Raw genomic sequence first — 22,876 nt, 5'->3', positions numbered from 1 at the left:
CGAGGGGGAAAGGGTCAGTCAGATGAGGCAAGCACAGCTGGTGCACCGGCCTGGCCAGCTGGGAAATCTGCTGTCATTTTTGTGACGTTGCTGCCTTTTCTATAACTGTAATAGCTGTTGCTTTTAAAACAAGCGTAATGGTTCTTGTCCACTTACATATAATCCTAGAAAACAGCAAACACACAGTTTCAAACAAGATGGTTCAGTATTTTATGTTTACTTAGTTTTTAGTTTTGAAAGTTTAAAAAGTTATACAGTTAGAAACAAGCATTTTTGCCATTCAGCTTTGTCAAAAGAAATTAACAGGAAGTAGGCACATCTTTGTTAAAGAACAGGACTTTGAATATTACAATGGTAATCAACTGGTAAAATAAAATTTAGCTCGAAGTTTGTATTAAACACTCATATCAAGACAAACATGAAAGGATTTTTTTTTCTTCATATTGCACCACCAAGATGAAATTTTATCCATTACCTAGTGATTTAATATTGCACATGGACAGCCCAGGTTCATCCATGTTACTGAAAAAATTACAATACAAAGACAAGGTAACTCATTGTACTCCAACCGGAGTAAGCTTGGGAATACAGAGTAACACACTTTACCAGATTTTGTATCTGCATAAACTGCCTTACAACTCTGGCAGCTCTCTCGGTGAAGTTTCATTTCACAGCCTATTGGCAGCTTCTAGTGCAATCCTAAAGGTCTGCAAGATCAGTAGGAACATGTGAAGAAAGCAATTTCAACAGCAAGATCTACAAAGCATAGGAAAGTCACACAACAGGCAACTGGGTTCAACTGGGTTGTTAGTGTGCCCCTTTCTACCCCTCCCCCTCCCTATAAAAATCTCAATTCAATCAGAAAACCTTTGGCCATCAAAATTGATCTACCATAAAAATGCACTTTTATTTACAACTGCATATATTGTACACTTCTGCCAAAAACTTGCTTTAACTTCCTGATACCAAAACTAAGGACAAACCAGGGTTATCTTAAAGCACAAAAGGGCTGAAAAGGTATATAAAATTAAGAACTATTTTGCATCTTTACACCTTGCATGTGTTGTCAGCATTACAAGGAGCAGATAACATTTATAAATAGTTCAATACATGCAAGTGATCCCAAACCAATTCCAGATGAGGAATTGCTACAATTTAAAAACCTGTGCGTTTGTAGTGTTAATACAAGTGCAATACTTAATTCCAAAATAAAGGGTAACAAAAATGAACACATTGATTTATTCAGTACATCAGTACCAATTCGTACAAGACTAAAGACAGGACTTCTTTGTAGGATTTGAAACTGGTCCCTCACATTGGCATCCTAAAGTTTTGGGGCTCAGCTTCTTATACTAACTTCCACTTTGGAAAATCTTCCATTTTAAAGTACAGTGATACAGCCAATATCCCTACAGGGACCATCTGTGACACATGAGGATAAAAAAATGAAGTTGTAAACTTGTACCCACCTCTGAGACAGACCTCACTATCACCCAGTTCAAAATACAGTTAGAGCAGTTCAGGGGCTTCAAAACAGCCTTATGTTTCTTCAGATTCTGTGCATGCAAATTTCTGAGCTGCAGCCAGCTGGCCAGGATTTAACTGTTCCTACATCTGTAGCTAGCAGTTTCCCATGGATAAAATCTCAGCCATTGGCAAGAATTTCCATCCATGTGAAGAGTCCAGGTTTCACTGCTCAGTAATGCCTAGAGTTCCAGCCTCTTCCTTGGGGAGCAACCTCTGAAACTATGTAGATCGTGAATATTATTTTGAAGCAAGCATTAAGTCTTGAATGCAAACCTAAATATTTTATGACCGTTTATGTCTAAGTGTCAGAGGAAAATGGAACCATGCGCTAATTATATCCCATTTAAAGAGACTAAAGATATTCATGGAAGTACTACCTGTGATTTTAACAAAGTTCAATTTTTTTCCTGAAATGCTGCAAAAACCATAAATGCAGAAGGACTTTTATTATGGGTAATTGCAGTCTACAATTAAAAACTCTAACACTCAAGTTGTCATGATCAGTTTTCAATGTTCAACTGAAAAGTTAGACTGTTTAATTCAGTTACATTAAATAGCTAAGTTTCCTATAGAGGGTGCCTGGGAAAAATTAGAAACCTGTGTATGTGGTTTTCACTTCATATGAATACTATATAGTATAATGTAAGGTGATAACCAGCTGTATTGAAGTATGAAAATATATGCTAAAAACCTGTAAATTTCAGATTCTGGAATAGCATGAAAAAGCCCTCAGGCTCTGCTCTTAACTACAGGGACATGTTTCTAAGGAAAAGGATTCCTGGTCTGCAGTTGCAGTGGGGAGCTGCTGTGCTGCTACCACACTACGATAACACATACAGACAAGGAGGATCTCCCTGACAGGTTCTCCACAAAGCAACATTTTGGTTTAGTCCATGGGATGCCACATCTTCTCAGCATTAAGTATCCTGCCACTGTTATGGACTCAATCATTCTACTCACTGTCCACAGAGTTTTCACCCTCAGTTCACTACAGAGCACCTACACATTTCCAACTGGCCAGATTTGCATGCCTTTAACAACACTTTTTGTTAAAAGTAGTACATTGTAACACATCATAGCATTCTTTATTATTTTTTGTCAAATAAAGGGGAAGAAACATAGCAGTTTTAACACATAACATCTGTTAGGAGATGCTTATAGTTCTGAGTCACAAATGTATAGGGTGACCAACAAGTCATACTGAGATCACTGAACTAGTACGTGTATGTAACTTACAGTGCATCAGATATATGTATAACTAGATAAAAAAACAAGGAGGTCCATCTAGCTTATATGTTATAGGCAGCCTATTTTGCACTCCAGGTAAAATGTTACGAACACTACCCAAAGGGCATGTTATTTCCTGTACCTGTGTTATGCTATTGAACAACAGGCAATCAGAATTCACTCCAGCTTCAAAATAATACATGTTAACTGCCCATAATAATTTTTATCCCCGTGCAAGTTGCATTCTGTGGCTAGCTTTTTCAGCGCCTTAGTTAATTTCACTTGATTATAATTGGAAGCATCTGACTATGATTTAGGCATGCTTATTGCTCTAAAAGAAATAAGCCCATCTTCAAAATTACTGTGCAAGTATTTTAATAAGATTTGCACACATCTCAAAAAACTCAATTGTATGACTCCCTGGTCTTGGAGTTACATCAGCTGTGGAAGAGTCAAGCGAAGAGTTGACTGATGAGGTAAGGGATGTATCCGCAGATTTTCCTTGAGCATCAGCATCTGAATCTTTTTGACAAGATTTATAGTTGCTCACAGAACCTGATCTCTGTGGAGTTGCAGTCCCAGACTTCGCTTCAGCAATTTCATCTGGGAACAACGGAAGAGAAGAGGAAAATTTGGTAAAAAAAAAAAAATCAGTTCTAGGAAGAGCAAATATCTTCCCTTCTCACACTTCAAAATCTTGTCTTTTAAAATCTTGATTAATAACTGAACAGCTTTTGCAAACAGCATTTGATACAAAATAAAAGCTTGTATACATAGTAGCACAACAGCAAATGTTCTTATGCTAATTCTTTCTATGCTCTGAACTATACTTCAGAACTATTTACATCTAGTTCAGACTAGAACTAGATACTAATTATATTTTTCATGAACTGATTTCAGCAGCCAACTGTGCAACTTAGGTTACTCAAAACAAAAATAGGTCAGTATCATAAGATTAAGTTCAAGAGCAGTTTGTAGATGTTTTTTCCACAATCTATTTTTATTCTATTTTTTTCTCTTTTGGGTATTTATATGTTGTTATTATTTATATTTCATGATAATTCATTACAGCATTATACTTGTTAGCATCTGCATTCATTTATTCTTCTCTTTTGAAAGTTCTTTACCATAGAATGTATGGTAAAAATTTAGTTGCAGCAATTGATCTTTACCTTCAGTATGAAGAGAAAATAGTTTCATTTTAATAGTAGTGTTCTGCTGAAGCATCTCTATTCTTATTTTAAATACTGAACATTAACTTGGCTCTAAGCTGGCTCATGAAAAATTATTTCAGGAGAAATCAGCGAAAAGGCAATACCTCTTGTTTACACAAAGCTACTTAAATTTACAAATTGTTATGAAAACAAAGAACCGTTAACTATGGCAGAGAGAAGGAATGTCAGATCAGTTTAACTACTGGAAGAGATACAACCCAAGGGCACAGATTTGTTGTATTTCCTCAAAAGTGGAAACCAGGATTGTAGCAGACTGCCCTCCCAGAGCTGCACAGCTCTAAGCAGTCCAAAAAAAAAAAAAAAGTCCTTTTTTCCATGCAATGTTTTCCTAGGTATGTCATCTACACCAGTGGCTGTAGGTAATTTTCCTTTAGTCTACTATGCCCATAAACAAGTGTTCAGTCTCTGTTAGCTCCTATGCTCATTTCATCTAACCAGGCTTTGTATACTGTGCTACTGTCACTCCATAAAATATATTTTTGTACAGGTTAAACTATATGCTTTCAAGATTTTAGTTCCTTCAAGCACAAAATTCCTACCTCAAATTTTAGCTACTAGTAGAACTTTGCCTTGCAGCTGATATGTCAGAGCAAAGGGGAAGAAAATTGGAAAGGCAAAAGTGAAAATCGCACAGGTAGAAATAAACAGTTTTAAGTAAGGTGTGGGGGAGGGAAAGTGATGCAAAGGCAACCTCTCACTATCTCCAAGCAGGCTGATGCCCAACCAGTCTCAAGGCTACCTTCCCCAAAAGCCCCTTTTTTGCTGGGCATAACATAATACAGCATTGAACATCCCTTTGTTCAACATGGCTCTGCAGAGCTGTTGCTCCCCTCCCAACACAGTAGTGTGGAAAAAGAAACGCTGGATACTATGCCAGTGCTGCTGAGCAACACTCAGCAGCAGTGTGTTTTCAATACTGTTTTAGTCACAGATCCAAAACAGCATCATGTAGGCTGCTAGGAAGAAAATTAACTCCATCTCTGTCAGACCCAGTACAATGAAGTACAGTCCAAGTAAAATTTAAATGCCTAGATGTCACGCTTATCTTCACTAGAAGACACTGTTCACATGCTTAGTTCAGATCTAAACTAATGTTTAAGTTTGGGGTGAGGCTCCAAAGGCAGCTTAAGTTGCCTCTCCTCCAACAATCCTGTCCCCTTTTGCACTACTGGTATTAGTTCTGATGCAGACAAAAAATACAGCTCCTCAGGAGCTGATATAGCAAAAAAGCAAATGAGATGCAGCAGCTAAGCACGTATCACAGCGACACTAGTCCAGGAAGGAATAAGGAAACACTAATACAGGTTAGATTGATTTAAAATAAAAAAAGGGCAACACTTACTTCTCTTCTAAATAAGTAAATGAAGACATGTTTGCAAGTAGAATGATTTCACCTAGGACTCAATTAACTTAAGTAACTCTTCACATACCATCAATACTACGGAAGTCCAGTAAGTATGTTCTGCTGTCCACCTGGTACAACTGGAGACTCATTTTGGAATATGCACTTGTTACTGGATTCTTCCTCCGAACACGCAGATAGTATGGATTTACAACCTAGTAGGAGAGAGATTTGAGTCAGTTAACCAGAACTGCTTAAAAATCACAGCATACTGTTTTTGTCCTTTCAAGTCACTAGTATTTACCAAGTGATTTCAGACTTCACTACCTGTTGGACTTCAGGGTTATTGGGGATTTTTTAGCCAAGAGAAATATATTACTGCATCCCCAAGAGAAAATTTTAGCTTTTTTTTTTCCTGTCAGCATGTACATTCTCCCCCCAACACCCTTCTGGCACAGCAAACACCGACAGCATAGGCACATGAGATTAATGCCAGAATATGATAACAGTTTCAGATGTCTGGTCTATGTAACTACACAGCTCAAACCAAAATGCATTGTTGTTTGCTGTAAAGGTCCTCTATTTTGTTACCTTCCATTCATAATCCAGTTGTTTAATTGCTCTACAAACTTCAGCCATGATATCATTTGGTCGACTCTGACTCCGTATCCCCAGGTGCCATTTAGCCCGCCTTACACCTTGATGCTTTGACTTCTGTGGATTCAGCTCATCAAGGGTGTGGCGAGGACGTGGTGCTTCAGCTACTAAAAATGGCACTCGTTCAGGGTGAGGGCGAGACAGGTGGTGATCATCCAGAAAAGAATCTGGTGGACTTGTGGCCAAGTAGAAGTCTTTGGCCTCATTCATTATTCTTCTGTTATCTATAATGAGGTGATAAGCAACAGCCAGAGGGTCCTGATGATTTCGGCTGTACAGACAACTTAGCACTTCCTCTTCTGTGCACTCAAACTTCTCACACACTTCTTTTAAGGCTTCATCATCAATCATGGTAGAGCTATATGATGGATCTTCAGGAAACAAGTATTTTGGAAGATCCTGCTTAAACCATTCATGTTCCCTAGATTTAAAAATTAAAAAATCTGAGTAAACATAAGTAAAGAAAACATCTTGAACAGGAAATTCCTTTAAAATATAAATTAATTTTAGTCTGTGCTGGAAGAAAGAATAATGGTTGCCACTCCAAGACCCCTTGTAGCACAGACAATAAAATAGTACATAAAGTAAGCGCTGCCTGCACAAGATTTTACTAGACATGTTCCAAAATAGCTTGTAAATCTTCCAAGAAGTCTAAATTATGCTCCTAAGAAATACTAGTAGAAATATTTTGACTGCCCAAGGATGTTCAAGATACTGAAATTATGGCAATGGAGGAGAAAACAGCACAGAAGAATGTAGAAAAATGGAACATGGAAGAGATCTGATAAATCAATACTGAGAACAGAAAAATCAATAGCCTTACAAAAAAACATTATACAGATAGAATTTATAATTATTTTATCTAATATGCTCTGTTCAAATCTGTTTTTAACTCAACACCTTCAAGCCCCATACTGGGTATCAAACAGGATGGTAACAACTGGTTTAACCCCAGCCAGCAACTAAGCACCACACGGCTACTTGCTTGGTCCTCTCCAGTGAGATAAGGGGCAGAACCAGAAGAGTACAAGTGCAAAAAATTTGAGGGTTGAGATAAAAACAGTTTAATAATTAGAATTTTTTGAAAAAAAAATCTAAGCAGAAAAAAAATCCAAAAACACAAGAGAGGTGAAAAGGAAACCCAAGAAAGACAAGTAATGCAGATAAAAACAACTGCTCATCACAAAATGTCTGATGACGAGCAGACCAGCCCATCAGCCTTCCTCTTATTTTCACTGCAGAGTATGACTCTATATGGTATGGAATATGCCTGTGCTCAGCTGGGGTCAGCTGCTCCAGCAGTGTCCCCTCACAATTCCTTGTGCACCCCCAGCCTGCTGTGTTAGGACAGTGTAAGAAGCAGAAAATACTTTGTCTCTGTGCAAGCCCTGCTCAGCAGTAACTACAACATCCACCTGTTACCAAGACTATTTTCAGTACAAATTCAAAATACAGTTACTGTGAAAAAATTCAACTCTATTCCAGCCCAAACCAGCACAGTGAACTAAGCTCCACTCAGAGTGATCCTGAGAACACTGTGCCTCAGCATGAACGTGCTGAGCAAAATATAGTTTAATCAGAAAAACAGTTGATTTGGAAGCAGAAGAATATTTTCCCATATCATAACAGCCATAGGCTCAGCCATAGCTGGGAGGACTGAACCCAGAGGAAAACTGTTACTGTTCATGGCACCAGGTCTTTCCCCTGGCATCCACATACATACAACCCCTAGAAGAATTAAGGTATTCAAATAAACTCAGTTTGTCCTTTAAACTGTGAGGTGACATGTCATATGGGTAATAGGACAGAGCTGTTTTGGATTCAAATTCCAGGCAGGTTCTGTAACCAACATTTTTCAACATTTGTTTTGCACCGCTTCTTGACCACACACTATTTATTTAACACAACTGAGGTTGCTCATCTCCTAACTTCCAACCCTAAAAGAAGCAGCTTTTTCACTATGGTAGTATAGCAACATTCTTTCCTTTGAGCTTCTTACGAAGAAAATTAGGCTGCTGCATAAAGTACATTTGTCCCAGCTATCTTTTTTTTAATTTGATGCAGTGCACATTTGTCAACACAAATCAACTTCTCCAGAATTATCTCTTGGAATCTGGAGCCCATGATCTCTCTTTCTACCTACAAACTTTAACTTATCAGTACTTGGTGAAGTAATTACCATTCATACACAAATTCATGTCAGTGCCTTGAAGCTAGAAATTGTTGCCTTACATGTGGAATATTCAGTCTTAACAAATAACTTTTCAGACTCTGAAGAAATATGAATAAAAGCAGTAGTTATCAGATTAAAGAGACATTTACAGTAGAGACCACTAGTACCTAACAGCAAAGGCAGTTTTCTTCCCCCAGAGAAGTCTATATACTGTAATTTTTGCAAACCATTATGCAAGTAAACAGCTTTGCTATAGCAGTCTTAAACCTAAACTGTCTCAGAATTTCCATATATAGTATAAATAATTTGTTTTACTATGATCTCCAATAGATACTTAATTGTCTACTGCAGATCAGCCCTATCAGAGCTAAAACCAAGCCATCACAACCTGAATTTTTCATCTCAGTCTAGAAAACACGGACAAGCTCTACGAATAACTCCTTTGTTCTGAGTATTTGTGCTACTATAATTCCAGCATCTTGTGATCAGACATCAGCAAGTGTTTTACCTAATGTCTCTGATTGTTGCTCTTTTCATTGGATCCACTTGCAGCATGTGCTTCAAAAGACTAATTACAGATGGATTCAGGTACTGAGGGGTATAAAAGATACCATCACATATCTTCTTAAAAAGGGTTGGCACATGATCATCATCAAATGGAAGTGTTCCGCATAACAAAGCATAGAGAATAACCCCACTGCTCCAAATATCTACTTCTGGACCTGCATATAACCTGTGAAAAAAATAATTATTAGTGATTTGTGTTCAATACATTTAAATATGTTTTCTGTCATTTTTCTGTTCTCTCACAGTAATCAAAAGCATGTGAACTTGGGACAACTGATTTTGCAAGCACTATACCATTTCAGTTCTATTCTGTGCCTCCCTTGAACTTCAGTACTCTTCCCTTTCTAATATATAAGAGGGCACAAGTACAGTTTTTCCTCTCTAATGTGTAACAATAATCCATAGTGCAATTTTGCACAATGGCAAATTGAAAGAAACATGCATCTACTACTAAGAATGCCCATGTTATATATTGCTATCAATGGTTTAGAGGAATCTGTGAGAAGTCAGTTATCCCCCAAATTGTGGCTGCAAAGTTTAAGACAAGTCCATATAGCTGAACGTGTCACATAGTCTGTGCCCCTGCCAGAGTAAAAGAGCCATCTGGCCTCCAACCAACAAGAGGCAATATCAGGGCAGGTAGCTGAAAGCAGATTTGACAATCACGGTTTACAAAAATGGAAGTTACCTCCAAAATGAGTATCTACTCTGCAGCATGTATTTCACTGATACTCAACTTCACAGCAGACTCCGCCTGTAACTCTGCACCTCAGCTTCCAAGATCTGAGCTGAACATGAGATTTTTACAGCAATTCAGGCAGAGTGTACACGATGCATTTGGGGCATTAGACATCACCTCTACCTTACAGGAACTATTCAAAGCTAGTTCACAGAAGCTTTAAACATTTTAAAAATTATCAATACCACTAACAGCCCTCAGTTTCTCAGCATAAAGCTTGTCAACTGAACTACTTTTGTACCCTTTAAAATCAAGCAGCAACATGACTGAAGTACATGCATACGCGTATCCAATATAAAAGAAACTACCTTCCAGAAATTACTTCTGGTGCAGCATAGTTAGGGGAACCACAGCTCGTTCTTAAAAATTCTCCATCTGACATCATATTTGATAGACCTGAAAGTGTATAAGAGTAACTACTAAAAATTGAGGGAGCAAAATTATTTCACATTGCATATAGCACCTAGAAGAAACAACTAGTGATTCAGATAGAAAACTAACAGATTTATTCCAGTTAAGAAATAGTATTTTTTGGAACTATGGAATTTTTATATGAGCATGCCACATAATCGTCCATGTATTTTACCAGAAATCCAAGTAGCATCAATCCATTACTGCCCACAGTCTAGAGATATTTGAGAACATATTCAGTCCTATACTAGAACAGTTAAATTTGGATGACACAGGCATGACAGAGAAAAAAGTGGCTCAAAGGGAGATGAAGCAGTATAGCAAGACAGGATTTTGGTCATTAACAAGAAAGTACTAAAATTCCCATTTTCTTCTAAAATGCCAAAGTGGGAAAAGCTACCAGAGAATTCCCTAAAATTCTGTTAGAGGTTACACACAAGAAAGGAGTAAATATGAGAAGTAAACATGAATTTACTACAATTTACACCCCTACATTATGCACCTGGTTCCTGCATCACTGCAGTTTAGTAATTTGCTTTTAAGATACTCTGTAAGCAACAGAAATGAGCTTTAGAACCAGGCCACCTGCATTCACCAGCACTCAGTATAGTCTAACAGCTGTAGAAAATTTCTTCTAGTTTCCTCAGTGAGGCTGCATGATCAAGACTACCATTAACCAAAGAACTCAATCTCCAAGAAGGAATTATGCCCTTTCATGGGTCAGCAAGGAATGTGGAGGGGAAAGAGTACAGCTTGGCTAGCTTTCATATTCTAACATACAAAAGCTTTTATTAAGCTCTTGTTTAATACACGGCTCATGAATAAATGAGTGCTACAGTTTTGCTGACACTAAGTTACAGGAAGATGTTTTTGTAAGTTACTTTATTTCATTTTTTTACCATGTGAGCCATTTCATCCAAATAATTTCTTCACATGAGAAACCAATATGATTCCTGGGGCCCACACAGTTGAACACCATGCTTTTAAAACATACTTTGCATACTCAGCATTACCTAACACCTTTCACAGGAGACTTACGTAAGCAGGTAATATCCACTATGTCTACAGAGATCTGTCATGATACATCAGTATGGATACCTTACTATGCTTATATGTGATTAGTCAGGTGAGGTTTCCTGACTCAGATGGTTCCAAGACCTAGCTTCAAGGCTTCTCTGCAGCTGTGACATGAATAGCTGACATAAACAAATCAGGAAGACTAGTGTATTTTTCTATAACACTGTAGCTTCATAAAGATGATGAATTGCCCCTGCACTGTTCTTCCAGGACAACTAAGCATCTACATTTTACAGATGGTGAAACAGAAAAGGAGTGAGTTTTGAAGAAAAGAAAGGTCAGAACCTAAGTTTACTTAGCATTTCAGAGAAAATATTGTTAAGTGAAACCAAACCAATCAGTTCACAATTTCAGCCAGTCATAGAAAATACCTCAAGAGAAAGCAAGAAAGCTTGAGAGGAAAACAAGTTCAATAAATGTGCAAGAACATTATTTTGCTTTACATCTATTTTCTTTATGTTCCTCTGTAGTATCCCACCACCCGGATACTAAAATATACATACTTTGTTTAACATTTCCTATCGTTATTAACAGGATCTAACACCAGAAATGCAATCAGGTAGGAAAATAAAGCAATACTTACCAAAGTCAGCTATCTTAGCATTCATGTGGGCATCAAGAAGCACATTTTCAGGCTTCAGATCTCTATGCACTACCATGTGCCTGTGACAGTAATCCACACCAGAAAGGATTTGCTGAAACAGACGTCTACTTTCCTTCTCATCAAGCTATAACAGACAAAGATTTTAAATAATTAAGAGACAGTGGAAGTTAACTTGTTTTTCATTTTTACTAGCCAGAGGAAACTTTCCCATGACCTACACTATATATAACTATATATAACTAAATTATACTTATCATTTGATACTTTATATAGCTTCATAGATACTCTTATAGATTATCAAAACTAGTAGCAAGCAGCTTCATATCTTATATCATGTTTGTTTGTACCACAGCTCTAAACTGACTCAAACAAACATACCCACTTACTCAGAAAGTCACTGGAAGTTCTTATTGACATTTTTGAAATTGGGTTTGGCAGATGTTACATGCTCACAAAATAGAAACATTACCACTGAAACATTTAGCTTTTTATAACTGGAATTATCAGTATGATGTTTAAGCACAGTGCAAGATTTAAGCTGGCAAAAGCTGCTGAAATGCAGCATAGAAATTATTAACCTCAGATGCTATTTATGCTCTCAGCAGCTAGTCCCTAACAGCAGACTTGCGTGGGCATTTCCTACAAAGACCTATAATCCATATCAGTTTGTCCCAGTAACTCTAGTATCCCATACATCTAGTCTGTAAAAAGGGACTTCAGATCTTCCACACAAGCTGTTCTAATAGTAGAAGACAGTAATAAGGGGACAATGGTAGCTTTCTAATAATGGGATATATAAAGAAACAGTTTTCAGCTACTCCAGTTGGGTACATATTCATCTGGTTTATTCCCAGCCATTGTAAATGAACAGAATTAGTGAAAAGGAAGAATGCTATGACAAAGTCACACATGAAGCATGAAGATTTTGAATGTGTTAACATATAACCATATGTCATTTAAAAAAAAAAAAAAGTCATAAAATATGTTTTAATTGATAGCAGCAAAATTGAAACCAAATACAAGAAAACACACTCACATTTAACAAGGTGTAACCAGTACCCCTTGCTCCCAGCCCATGATAATGTGGTTAGCTTAATTAATGCCACTTGGTGAGGCAAGCAGCCATTCTGTGACCGTGCAAGTAATGTGTTCATGCCCTCTGCCTCATTATCAGGTCCTGGAGGTCCTGTGAAGCAAATATACCGGTTTTCTTCTTCCCCTCCCTACCAGCCTCAAGATTCCTGGGTGCAGGGCTGATTATCTGCTGCGTTATCAGCCTTTAGTTCTCAAGCAGATAGCCATGGATGACTGTCATGGCATACACATGGAACTCCAACAGCAGCCAGAGTTTGATGGCTTTAACACCAGTTATGAGTCCTAAATGGGAATGAAATCTGGGACTTCTCAGTGGCCACAGACATCCTCTGCTTCCTCTGAACTTGAGTTCAAGACTTTCAAGGCTAGACTGTGACTGTTACATGGATACAGCAAAATATGTATTAAGATTTGACCAGATGTACAGAGGGTGTAGGTGAATAGATATCCCAAGTTAGGTTGTGTAAAAATTCTGTACTACACAACTTATAAATTATAGTATATTCATTCTGCTCATAGAAATCCTGTGCTACTCCAATCATAAACCTTGCGCTACACTAATCATAATATTCTTTTGAGAAAAGAAAACTTTTTATTGTATCATTCTGACAAAGATACCCAAAAAGATACCCAAAAGTCTGTCCCCTCAGTGTAGAGTGACACAGGATAGCTGCAAATGTAGTAACAAAATGCAAGTCACTGATTTGCAGAGCTGGACTACTTCTTACCCTTCCATTTTTACAGATATAATCAAACAGTTCTCCTCCTGAAACATATTCCATCACCATGAAAATGTCAGTGGGTGTACTGATGACCTGGTACCTGATAAGAGAAGGTATATATTAGTCTACACACTCAGTAAAACACTAGTTACATTTAGTTAAAACCGAAGTCATACAAATAATCAGATAAAAAATATACTTTAAAATAGTTACAATCAATCTACAGCTACTGGAATGACAATATTTTTCAGAAGCTTTTTACCCTCCTTTCACTGTGTGATGCCACCATTGCAAAGACTAGCAGAAAATTTGTAATCCCTATTAGGAATATCAGTCCTTGCTCTTTCAGAGGGACAAGTGATTTCTTTAAGACTATAAGACTGTATAAAACAGCGCTGCCTCATCAACAGCTTGATGCAGTGAAAAGGGACTTCAAAAGGACTTTGCTAGTATTGCAAAAGTACACACTTTTCAACATTAACATGCAAAAAAATTCCTTTGCCATAAATGAAAAAGTGTACTTTGAGACTAGGAAAAAATTCCCCTTAATAACAATGAATATTAAGAGTATTGATCTCTGGTTGTTATATTTTTATCATTCTACTTCAATTATATTCTAAAAACACAACTTTGAAGCTTTGAAATAACAAGTTTAAGGACAAAATCAAAATTTAAGAGATTTTAATTTTTTCTAATATCCTTACCTAAAAATTGTTTCATTTGTTCTATTTACAGCATTCCACATGCAAAAGAAAAAATTTTCCCTGTGATTCCCTAAGAAAGAAACTGTCATCTCAAATCTGCTAAACTGTCTTCAGTTTAGCAACACCACAAGCACACATTCTTCTTTCACCTTGGTATGTCACGTGGTGCACTGACATTTCCTATTCTGTTCTGGATATAGGTATGCCCTTTGGACTCATTCACAGATTAACTAAAAGCACTAGCAATTTTGCTGACAAATCAGCTCAACAGCCTTCTGAAAACTAGCTCACTGAAGAAGTGGGTGAGTTGACCTTACACAGTGTAATTTAGCTTCAGTGTAACAGCTGTTGCTCAAATAAAGAAATAAAGGTAGCGCAGAAACGCGGCATCTGCCAGTGGCAGTGGGGTCTGTAGACAAAATTCTACCAATAAAACAACCACCCACATCATGACTAAGAAAGTGGAAGTCACCCACACTCTGAAAGTGCAGAATATTTTTAACAGAAAATTAGAGTCAAAGAAAATCAATGTTACTTATAATTTATTACTACAGACGAGACATGAGGGGTCTACTCTGGGACATAGTTTTACTCTGAAATCCACCAATGAACTATTGATCAACTAACAGATGTAATCAGGCATATTTTAAATACCACATTTAGACAAAGGCTAGCCACTACACTGAAGATTTCTGAAACAGCAATCAAATTTATCAAACTTTACATCCTTAATTCAAAAAATCTTGCAGAGCACCACCTACACTGAAAAAACATATATCAATGAGCAGCACATCACTAAAAACGCTTTGAAAAGATACAATAAACTTGCTAAAGAAATTACCTTTACACTCTTGTTCTCATTTTCCAAGCAGGGGAAAAAGAAAACAAATATAAACAGAAAAAGAAAACTGAAGTAGTCACTAAACTCAGAGATGATTGCTACCAGAAATATCTTGTCATGACATTACCTTTCATACACCTGTCCAGAGAATGTCTAAGCAAAGATCTAATGGAAACTCTCCAGCCTGCAGTAAAACCCAGCTTTGTAAAAACACATTACAGAGGGCACAGTTGCATACTTTAAAGCTGGTTATTTTTCTGACAAGATAAGTATAGTTATATACTTATAATAATAAGTAATACTACTGTTTGTAGTATTGCCCTTTAAATGTATTTCAGATCAGTGAGAGCAAAAAGAGATTACTGTCTAAGAAATCTTGATTACAGTAAGCAAAACTTACAGCTTAATTATATGAGGATGCCTGAAGAGTTTGAGGTTCTGGATCTCCCTGCGGATTTTGCCTACAACATCAAGGCTGCGAATCTTCTGTCGATTCAGGATCTTCACAGCAACCTTATGCCCAGTTAGCTCATGTTTTCCAACTGCAAGAAACAAGGAAGTATTTAGTCAAGGTTTTCAACTGCTCAGTTAAGACATTGTTTCTCCTTTTTGAATGTAGCCAGGATAAGACACCAACATTCCACATATCCCCATTATCTTTGGGTAGGCTGAACGCCAGATGATATGGAATTTCTTCAGCCTACTCCAATTTCTCCCAGAATTCTATCATTAGAAGATGTATATATGTAAGAAATTCCTTAATTGTAACCAGCAGAAATCTTGCAGCATAACATTTCTTGCAATATTGATTTAAAAAAAAAAGCAAAGCATATCCCCAAACCCTGCCATCCTTGCTAATTAGAGAGAGCATTTCCACACATTGTGTCACTCCAACAACCCACTCAAACATGTTTTTCTGTACCTCCTCTACTTCATCTGCAAGGATCACTCCTATCACTCCCTCAAGAAGCCTGCTTCAGCAATTGCTCTGAATTACCAGTGTAAGTACCTGATCAGTTTACTTATAAAAATATATCTGTCCTTGGATAGTCTGACAGCTCCACATTCTGTGCAGTTAACAACAGAGCTTTATTCTATTTAAATAAGCGGCAAATGTGACAAGAAATTTACTAAAAATAGAACAGAAACAAAGAAAAACAAGGAAAAACATGCAACCTAATGCATTCCTAGAAGTGGAAAAGAAACTAAGGATGGTTTCACTGCTCTTTAAACAGAGGAAGTAAAAAGTATAAACTATTTCACAGTTGGTTACCTCTCTTGAAGTCCTTAACTTTGCAAGTGCTATTGGGAGTAGACACAGCAAAATCCATGAGAATATTTTTCTTAAACCCAAAACATCATCACAGATGGAACACCGAGAAGCTAAGTATCTCTTTTACCAGAAGGCTTCCCTGTCTGCATGGCTGCCACATGCAGTGATTATAATATCACCATTTATTTGCCACCCTGACTTCTACTTTCAAAAGATAAGCCAGATTCTCCAGACACACGCATGGCTCTTCCTTGTCCACGTGAATAGACATTTGTAACAGAACATTGCTGACACAATACTCACTCATTTGGGTGCCTACCCTCACTTGAGAATTTAAATAAGCCCTGGGCTTCAAGATTAATTTTATATATCCATGGGAAGCTGTGATTAAACAGCAGTGATCCAAAAAATCTCTCTGTGTTCAACAGATAATTCGGATGGAATAAACAAACACCCATCAATCTGTAAATCTCATTCCAGCAGAAAATACCTTCCTGCTGCCTTCTGCCTCTATATCAAGCTAAAAACCAATGCAAGTGAGAAGCTCTTAGCAGAGAGGCAGAAGATAATGATAAACATCTGTATGCTTTTTCTTACAAGACAGCCACCTATAAAATTAAACATTCTGAATTCCTGTAGGGAACTAAACAGTGGCTTACCCAAGACTCAGAACCATCATAATGCTGCACTGAGACAGGTTTAGCACATGGAAAAACAAAAGAGCTCTTGATTAGGATGAAAAGACATCTCCTAATTCAGAAGGGCCACAATAAACAAAGTGCTGTGCAGGCATATTTGCACTACTGAGGAAAGCAGGACAAAGCTGGAATCTATAACAAGTTCTAGAGAGATCACAAAGCGGTGGCAGGTAGGTGCCTAGAAATGTATGAGAATTATTTGCTTTGAACCAGACTTACAATCAAAGCAGTTACATTCCCTTTATTTTCTTCAAATGTGATTGCAGTTTAAAGGAATCAAACAAATTATATCACCTGCATTCAAACCCTCAGGAGTAAAGAATCATCATTAAAAATGACAAAAATTAGAAAAGCAACTAGTCTAATTGTAAAGTCTTTACCCACCTATAATGGGAACTAATGTACACCAGGATTATTCGGAAAAAAAAAAACAACAAAAAACAAACAAAACAAACAAAGAAAAAAAAACAAACACAACTTTAATCAGTAAGTTAAAATGTAACATTGGTTTTTGTTAGTATGAAACAACTTCTTAGAAACCAAGCAAAAAATCTTTTGGTCAAACACATGAATCTGCATCTTCTTTTGCTGTACAAAGTACATTGAAGATGGTGTTTAATACAGTAAGTAGCATACATATTCGACCAAGTCTACAGCTTACAACATAAATACACGGTTCTGATATGCACTGGGTTATAAAGTCTTATTTTTAAGCCACTTTGTTTCATTTCTGATTTGTCAGTCTACCTTAGACTGGAATATCATTAGCACTCAGAAAAACATTAGAAAGTAATTCATTAGCTACAATCTATTCTCCATATGCAAGGCAAGTAAGAAAAGAGCTTTTCAGAACAATTTTCGTTCAAAGTAATTAAACAGTAACATTTGCAGTTGACTGAAACCAATTCTAGCTGTCACAGCCTTCAAGGCTGTGAGCCTCAAGCTTTAATTTTATTCACTGACTGGGAGAAAACAAGATTTTCTGCTTCTTCAACTCCACCAGCTCTGAATAATTTATTGTAATGAAAACATACTGTGGTGCGGTGCCAGTGCAGAAAGATCCCAGAAAGCCTATTCTCTTGCTTAAGACATTTCAAATTCAATCTCTATATTCTTCAGAAACGTTTGGCTTACTTGAATTCAATTTGAAATTATAACAAATCTAGCCTTTTAAGATACATATAGCCTTTCCTGGATACAGTTCAAGGTATCTGTTACCAGTAAAACAGCAGACACCAACTGGTAACAGACTGCTGACACTTTTGAATTCAACATTAGGACAGAAGTGAAAGCGTCACCCCAGACGATAACATCATGTAGAAACGTAAGCAGCCAGTGTTACCTTCCTGAAATCTACTTTGCATTACCACTTGATGGAAGTTTTACCTATAAAAGGGAATGTACCCTAATCCTCAACTAGCTATCAGTCTTTCAAAATAATCTCTGCAAAAAAAAATTAAATTAACAGACATAGTATATTCCTATATTTCTTTTTTTTCTGACAATACTAATTGTCTTCAAACTTCACCATGGCTTTGCATAGCATCAAGATTTTCATGACAGTGACAGTCTCAAAGCAGCAGTCACTTATTATTAATGGTAGAAGTGCAGGAGGAAGAGTATCTTGTTGAACAGTTCTTCAAATGGAAAAAAAAACTTATTTTGAGGCCATGCAGGCCAAATACAACATACTCATGAAATACAGGTATCAGTCATTAAGTTTTTAGAGAAAAAAAGTAATCTGAAGGCTATGTTGTATTTCATGAAACTATTTGCAGCAGGCCAAAAAGCCAATCCAATGCTCAGAGGGAAGCAGTTTTTTAAGAGTATGAGCTATACAAATATTTGCACTAACATGGGAAAAAACCCTAAACACCAACAGTTTGTGCTGTGCAAAGCCATCTTGCTGCACAACATTAGATACCATACTGACTTGCACCGCTCATTTACAGGTGGCCTTATTGTCATGACCAGACCACTTGGTTTGCAGTCTATACAGAACAGTGTTGATACTCTAGATATAGAGAGCTGGAACAATTATTGTATATTTAATAACCCTTATAGTCTCAGTATGGACCACTGGAAGCCAAAGTACTCTCCCTTTTATGAAAGGTAACTTTAAAAAAAGGTATCTGGAAATAAGTTTGCATCTAGTTTCATAGGAAAGTGCTTAAAAATGATGGAAATAGGGATAGATGTTTTACACTGAATCCTAGTGAAGTCCTGAACATGAATGTGTCTCATACAATTGGTTCAGATTCAGTATTCTGCCACCTCAGCTTTTCACTTTAGTGGCATTTTAGCTTTGTCTAGATGATGGCTAGGAACAGCCATTTCTGCAGCTGCCCATCTGAGGCACAGTCAGGTAAACCAAGTCACTCAGAATTCATTCAGAGTGGCACAGACAGGTGAAAATGATAAAGTGGACAGAATCACACCAGTGACAGCTACCAGCAGCATGAATTCATCTGAAAGCGACAGCAGGAGACCTTTCACAATTACCAAATAAAACACTGATATTCCAGTCTGATTTTTTCAGGCTGCCACCACTGTTAGAATAAAACATTCACTTAGCCATTTGCCTGACCCCTTACATTACATGAGCTCAAGGTATATCCTAATTTAATTTTAAGAAGTGAACACATGTTTTTCACCTTATGTCAATTGATGAAACCATATCACCAGAGAAGGAAATTATGAAAACAGAAAAACAATTGCAGATCTGATATTGGTCAGATATGAAAAGAAGAAGAAAATGTGTGGTCAAGAGGAAAATCAGTGCATCATGGATAAAATGTTCTTTATTAAGCACAGCTGAAGCAAGACAACAGTACTTCATATGGAGACAAGAAAAGCAGTACTGCAACAGTGCTCTCCGAAATTGAGGATCATACTAGAACATTGATGGTATGTCAGTCCTAGTCTTCTGCAGTGTGCTGGGTAAAAACCACAGAACAAACACAGCTCTGACCCCTCCCCTCTAGCAGGCAGTCCTTCCTTGAGGAAATAGAACCTAATGCTTCTCTGCTGTATTACTTTTTTTTTTCCTCTACTCAAGGAAGTACTAATTTCAGTACAGTAAAAAATGGTACCCCAGCTGCCATATGGGCAGGGGGGATTTGTCTCCCAAATGGCTCCCTTTTATAAGCTTCTCTTGAAAAAGAAACTCAAAAGGCTGTGCTTTACAAATATTTTTTACTGCCTTCCTAGAGCAAAATATCATCCTCTTTACTATACATTATTTTTTTCAGGACATGTCAATAGCTGAAAGAGCTTGTGCAGAGCACATACAATGGATTATCTACACTGAAGAAAAGAAGATTGAGTTTTTTTTCTGCACTTATTAAGTTAACAAAAGCAAAAACGCCAAAAAAAAAACCTCTAAAAAAAACCCCAAGACTCCCCCCCCAAAAAAACCAACTCCCCCCCCCCAAAAAAAAAAAAAAACAAAAAACCCGCACAACTCTTATGAAGTATACAGCCTAAGCCTAGCTCTACTCATTCGAGAAAGGATGGTTTTTGATTTCCTTAATATTTGAAGTTCTCACAAACAACGCAGCAGGAACAGTGTAAACTAATGCACAGTCCTGCCATCTACGGTGCATGGCACTATGGGGAAGTTTAAATTCTACCTTATTTCTATCAGCCTTCAAACAAGCCATATGGCATCCATAGCCCTACACTGGAATTTTTTTTAATTTGAGCTGAAAAAAACAAACTTTGACAACCACTGGTCAAACAGATTAAACATGAAGACTTTCCGTATCTGCATATCAGCTGTGTTACCAACTAATCCACAATCCCAGACCCATCTTTTTAAACTTATTTCTCTGTAGAGAGAGAGAAATCTTGCCTTCCTTACAAGGGCATCGAGAGTTCGTACTGGAGCATCAAAATGCAACATACGAAGCTTCGAGGATTTAGGCTCCCTGCTTTCGTTACATGCCCGGTTGTTGTTCTGAACAGAGCCAGCACTTAGCTCCCAGCGGTTATTTCCGCAAGCACAGATGAGGAAGCTGTTTCTGCCTCAGTCGCTGCCTCCCGCAGCGGGACCGCAAGTCCCACCCCGGCAGCTCAGCACGCGCAAGCCCCGCTCCGAGCGGCGCTCCCGGCCGCGCTGACGGGCCGCCGATGGCCCCGCGGCCCCGCTCACCCTTGACTTTGCCGAAGGTGCCGACACCCAGCGTGTCCCCCAAGATGTAGTGCCCGATCTTCACCCGCCCGTGCTCGTGCTTCTGTTTATCCGCCACCGCCGCCATCTTGAGGCAAGGGCCGAGCCTGCGCATAGCGCCTGCGCGCGCCAGGCCAGAGCGCCGGGCGGGGCGGAGCAACCACAGAGCGCCCGCCCGAACCCGAACCCGGAAGCGAACCGCGCACCGAGCGCCCGCCCGCCCTGCCCCAGGACGAACCACTGCGGCTCTCGGGGGAGGCCGGGCCGGCCCACGGGCCCTGCCCGGGGGGACCGGACCCTGCCTGGCTGCGGAGCGCGGAGATGGCGGCGCGTAGGGGGCTGCTGGTCAGGAGTGGCGCCTTGCAGCGAGGCCCCCGCATGAAAACGGACATCCGAAATCTCTATTTGCAATAACCTTGTGTGAAAAGTGCATATTATATGGCTCTACGCAGATATTTACTATATGTATTGTGTTGTATTGATTAGTAGTGCTGTACTAACATTTTAATGGTATGGTAAATGTAGTTTTGTGGTTAAAATGTGACTTTTGTAGTTAAAATAGAAACTATGTAGGTGGGATTTTTTTTTTAAAGAAAGGAATGAGGTATGCACCAGACAGCAAGCACAGGACACCTAAATCTTTCAGAGAAAGAGAATTTATTGCTCCATTATCAGAAGAAACGAACTTCTTCCTGCCTCGCTCAGCCAAGAAGATGCCGTCAGGATTAAAAGGAAGAAGTTGACGATGACCAGACAGAATCCTGTGTTTGAATGGAATTTATGCATCATGTCTGAGGTGTATGAATATGCAATAGGCTATTGCTTTTAAGAGTTAATCCCTTCTTAACAGGTGTCCTTTTTTGGGCTTATTTTGCCCAGAAAGAGGTACCCGGATGGTTTGTAACTCTTTGTTTTTTATTGTCTCATATTGTCCTAATCTCAATTGTTCAAATTTTTATTACTCTAATTATATAACTATTTTTATAACCATTTTATTACTATTAAACTTTTAAAATTTTAAAAGCAAGTGATTGGTGTTTTTTCACCAATTTACTTGTAAATTAAATCCGTTTGTTCTCCTCAGTTCCTCTTCCCACATCCAGACCTTATTATAGGAATACAAATTAGGAGTCTCAACTCCACCTACCTTGACCACATATCCTGCCCTCTGGCTTGCCTTGGCAACCACTCACGCCACTCATTCACATTGCATTTAAACCACTAACTTGCCTTCCATTCCATGCATTGGCTATTTTCTATACACCAAAGACCATACTTCTTTTTTTGTTGACTATAACTGTATTAATTTTTTTATTCACATTCCAACTCTGCATTGAAAGAAACACATAAACCTGGAGAAGAAGTGATTATTGGATGGATATTTCCAAATGGAGAGATCATCAATTGAAGCAGAAGGTTATGGGCAACTTCCATGCCTTTACTTCCTTTCCCTAGTACTCCAGACTAAGTGAATGATTCAATCTAAAATAGTTTCTCTTGCTTACCCTATACATAGCCCCTGAATGTGTTTGCAAATAGACAAATACATCAGATGGCAAGAAAGTTTGGACAATTTTATTCTAGTAATGGTCCTAAATCAAATTCAGGGAGCCTTCAATATTACGTATGTTATAGTCATTAATTTAACAGCTGGAAACCAGAAATTCTGGTCTATGCAAAAATTGCATATTTAAGAAATTCCTCTACAGTAATGGCATAAAACATTTCACAGGGAAGTAACCTTGAGGGGTGTTCCCACTCAAGGGAGAAATCTTCATACCCTCACTTTGGAAAGGGATGTGTCAGAAGTGTA

At 38.0% G+C, this 22,876-nt stretch overlaps 1 protein-coding gene across 1 annotated transcript; it reads right to left on the bottom strand.

The window, feature by feature from the left end:
* Nucleotides 1-198: 198 nt before the first annotated feature.
* On the bottom strand, nt 199-21,178 carry PRKAA1 (protein kinase AMP-activated catalytic subunit alpha 1). The gene is made up of 9 exons (XM_030968767.1): nt 21,046-21,178; nt 15,322-15,463; nt 13,383-13,476; nt 11,539-11,683; nt 9,776-9,863; nt 8,670-8,894; nt 5,923-6,409; nt 5,420-5,546; nt 199-3,357 (listed from the first exon to the last, which is right to left on the bottom strand). Exons 1-9 carry the CDS (start codon nt 21,176-21,178, stop codon nt 3,113-3,115), a joined length of 1,686 nt encoding a protein of 561 aa, XP_030824627.1. The 3' UTR covers nt 199-3,112.
* Nucleotides 21,179-22,876: the final 1,698 nt, after the last annotated feature.

Source organism: Camarhynchus parvulus, chromosome Z (genome assembly GCF_901933205.1).
Source record: "Camarhynchus parvulus chromosome Z, STF_HiC, whole genome shotgun sequence".
NCBI classification, from domain to species: Eukaryota; Metazoa; Chordata; class Aves; order Passeriformes; family Thraupidae; genus Camarhynchus; species Camarhynchus parvulus.
The sequence above is the reverse complement of the archived record's forward strand: the minus strand, read 5'-3'. Positions and strand labels throughout refer to the sequence as shown.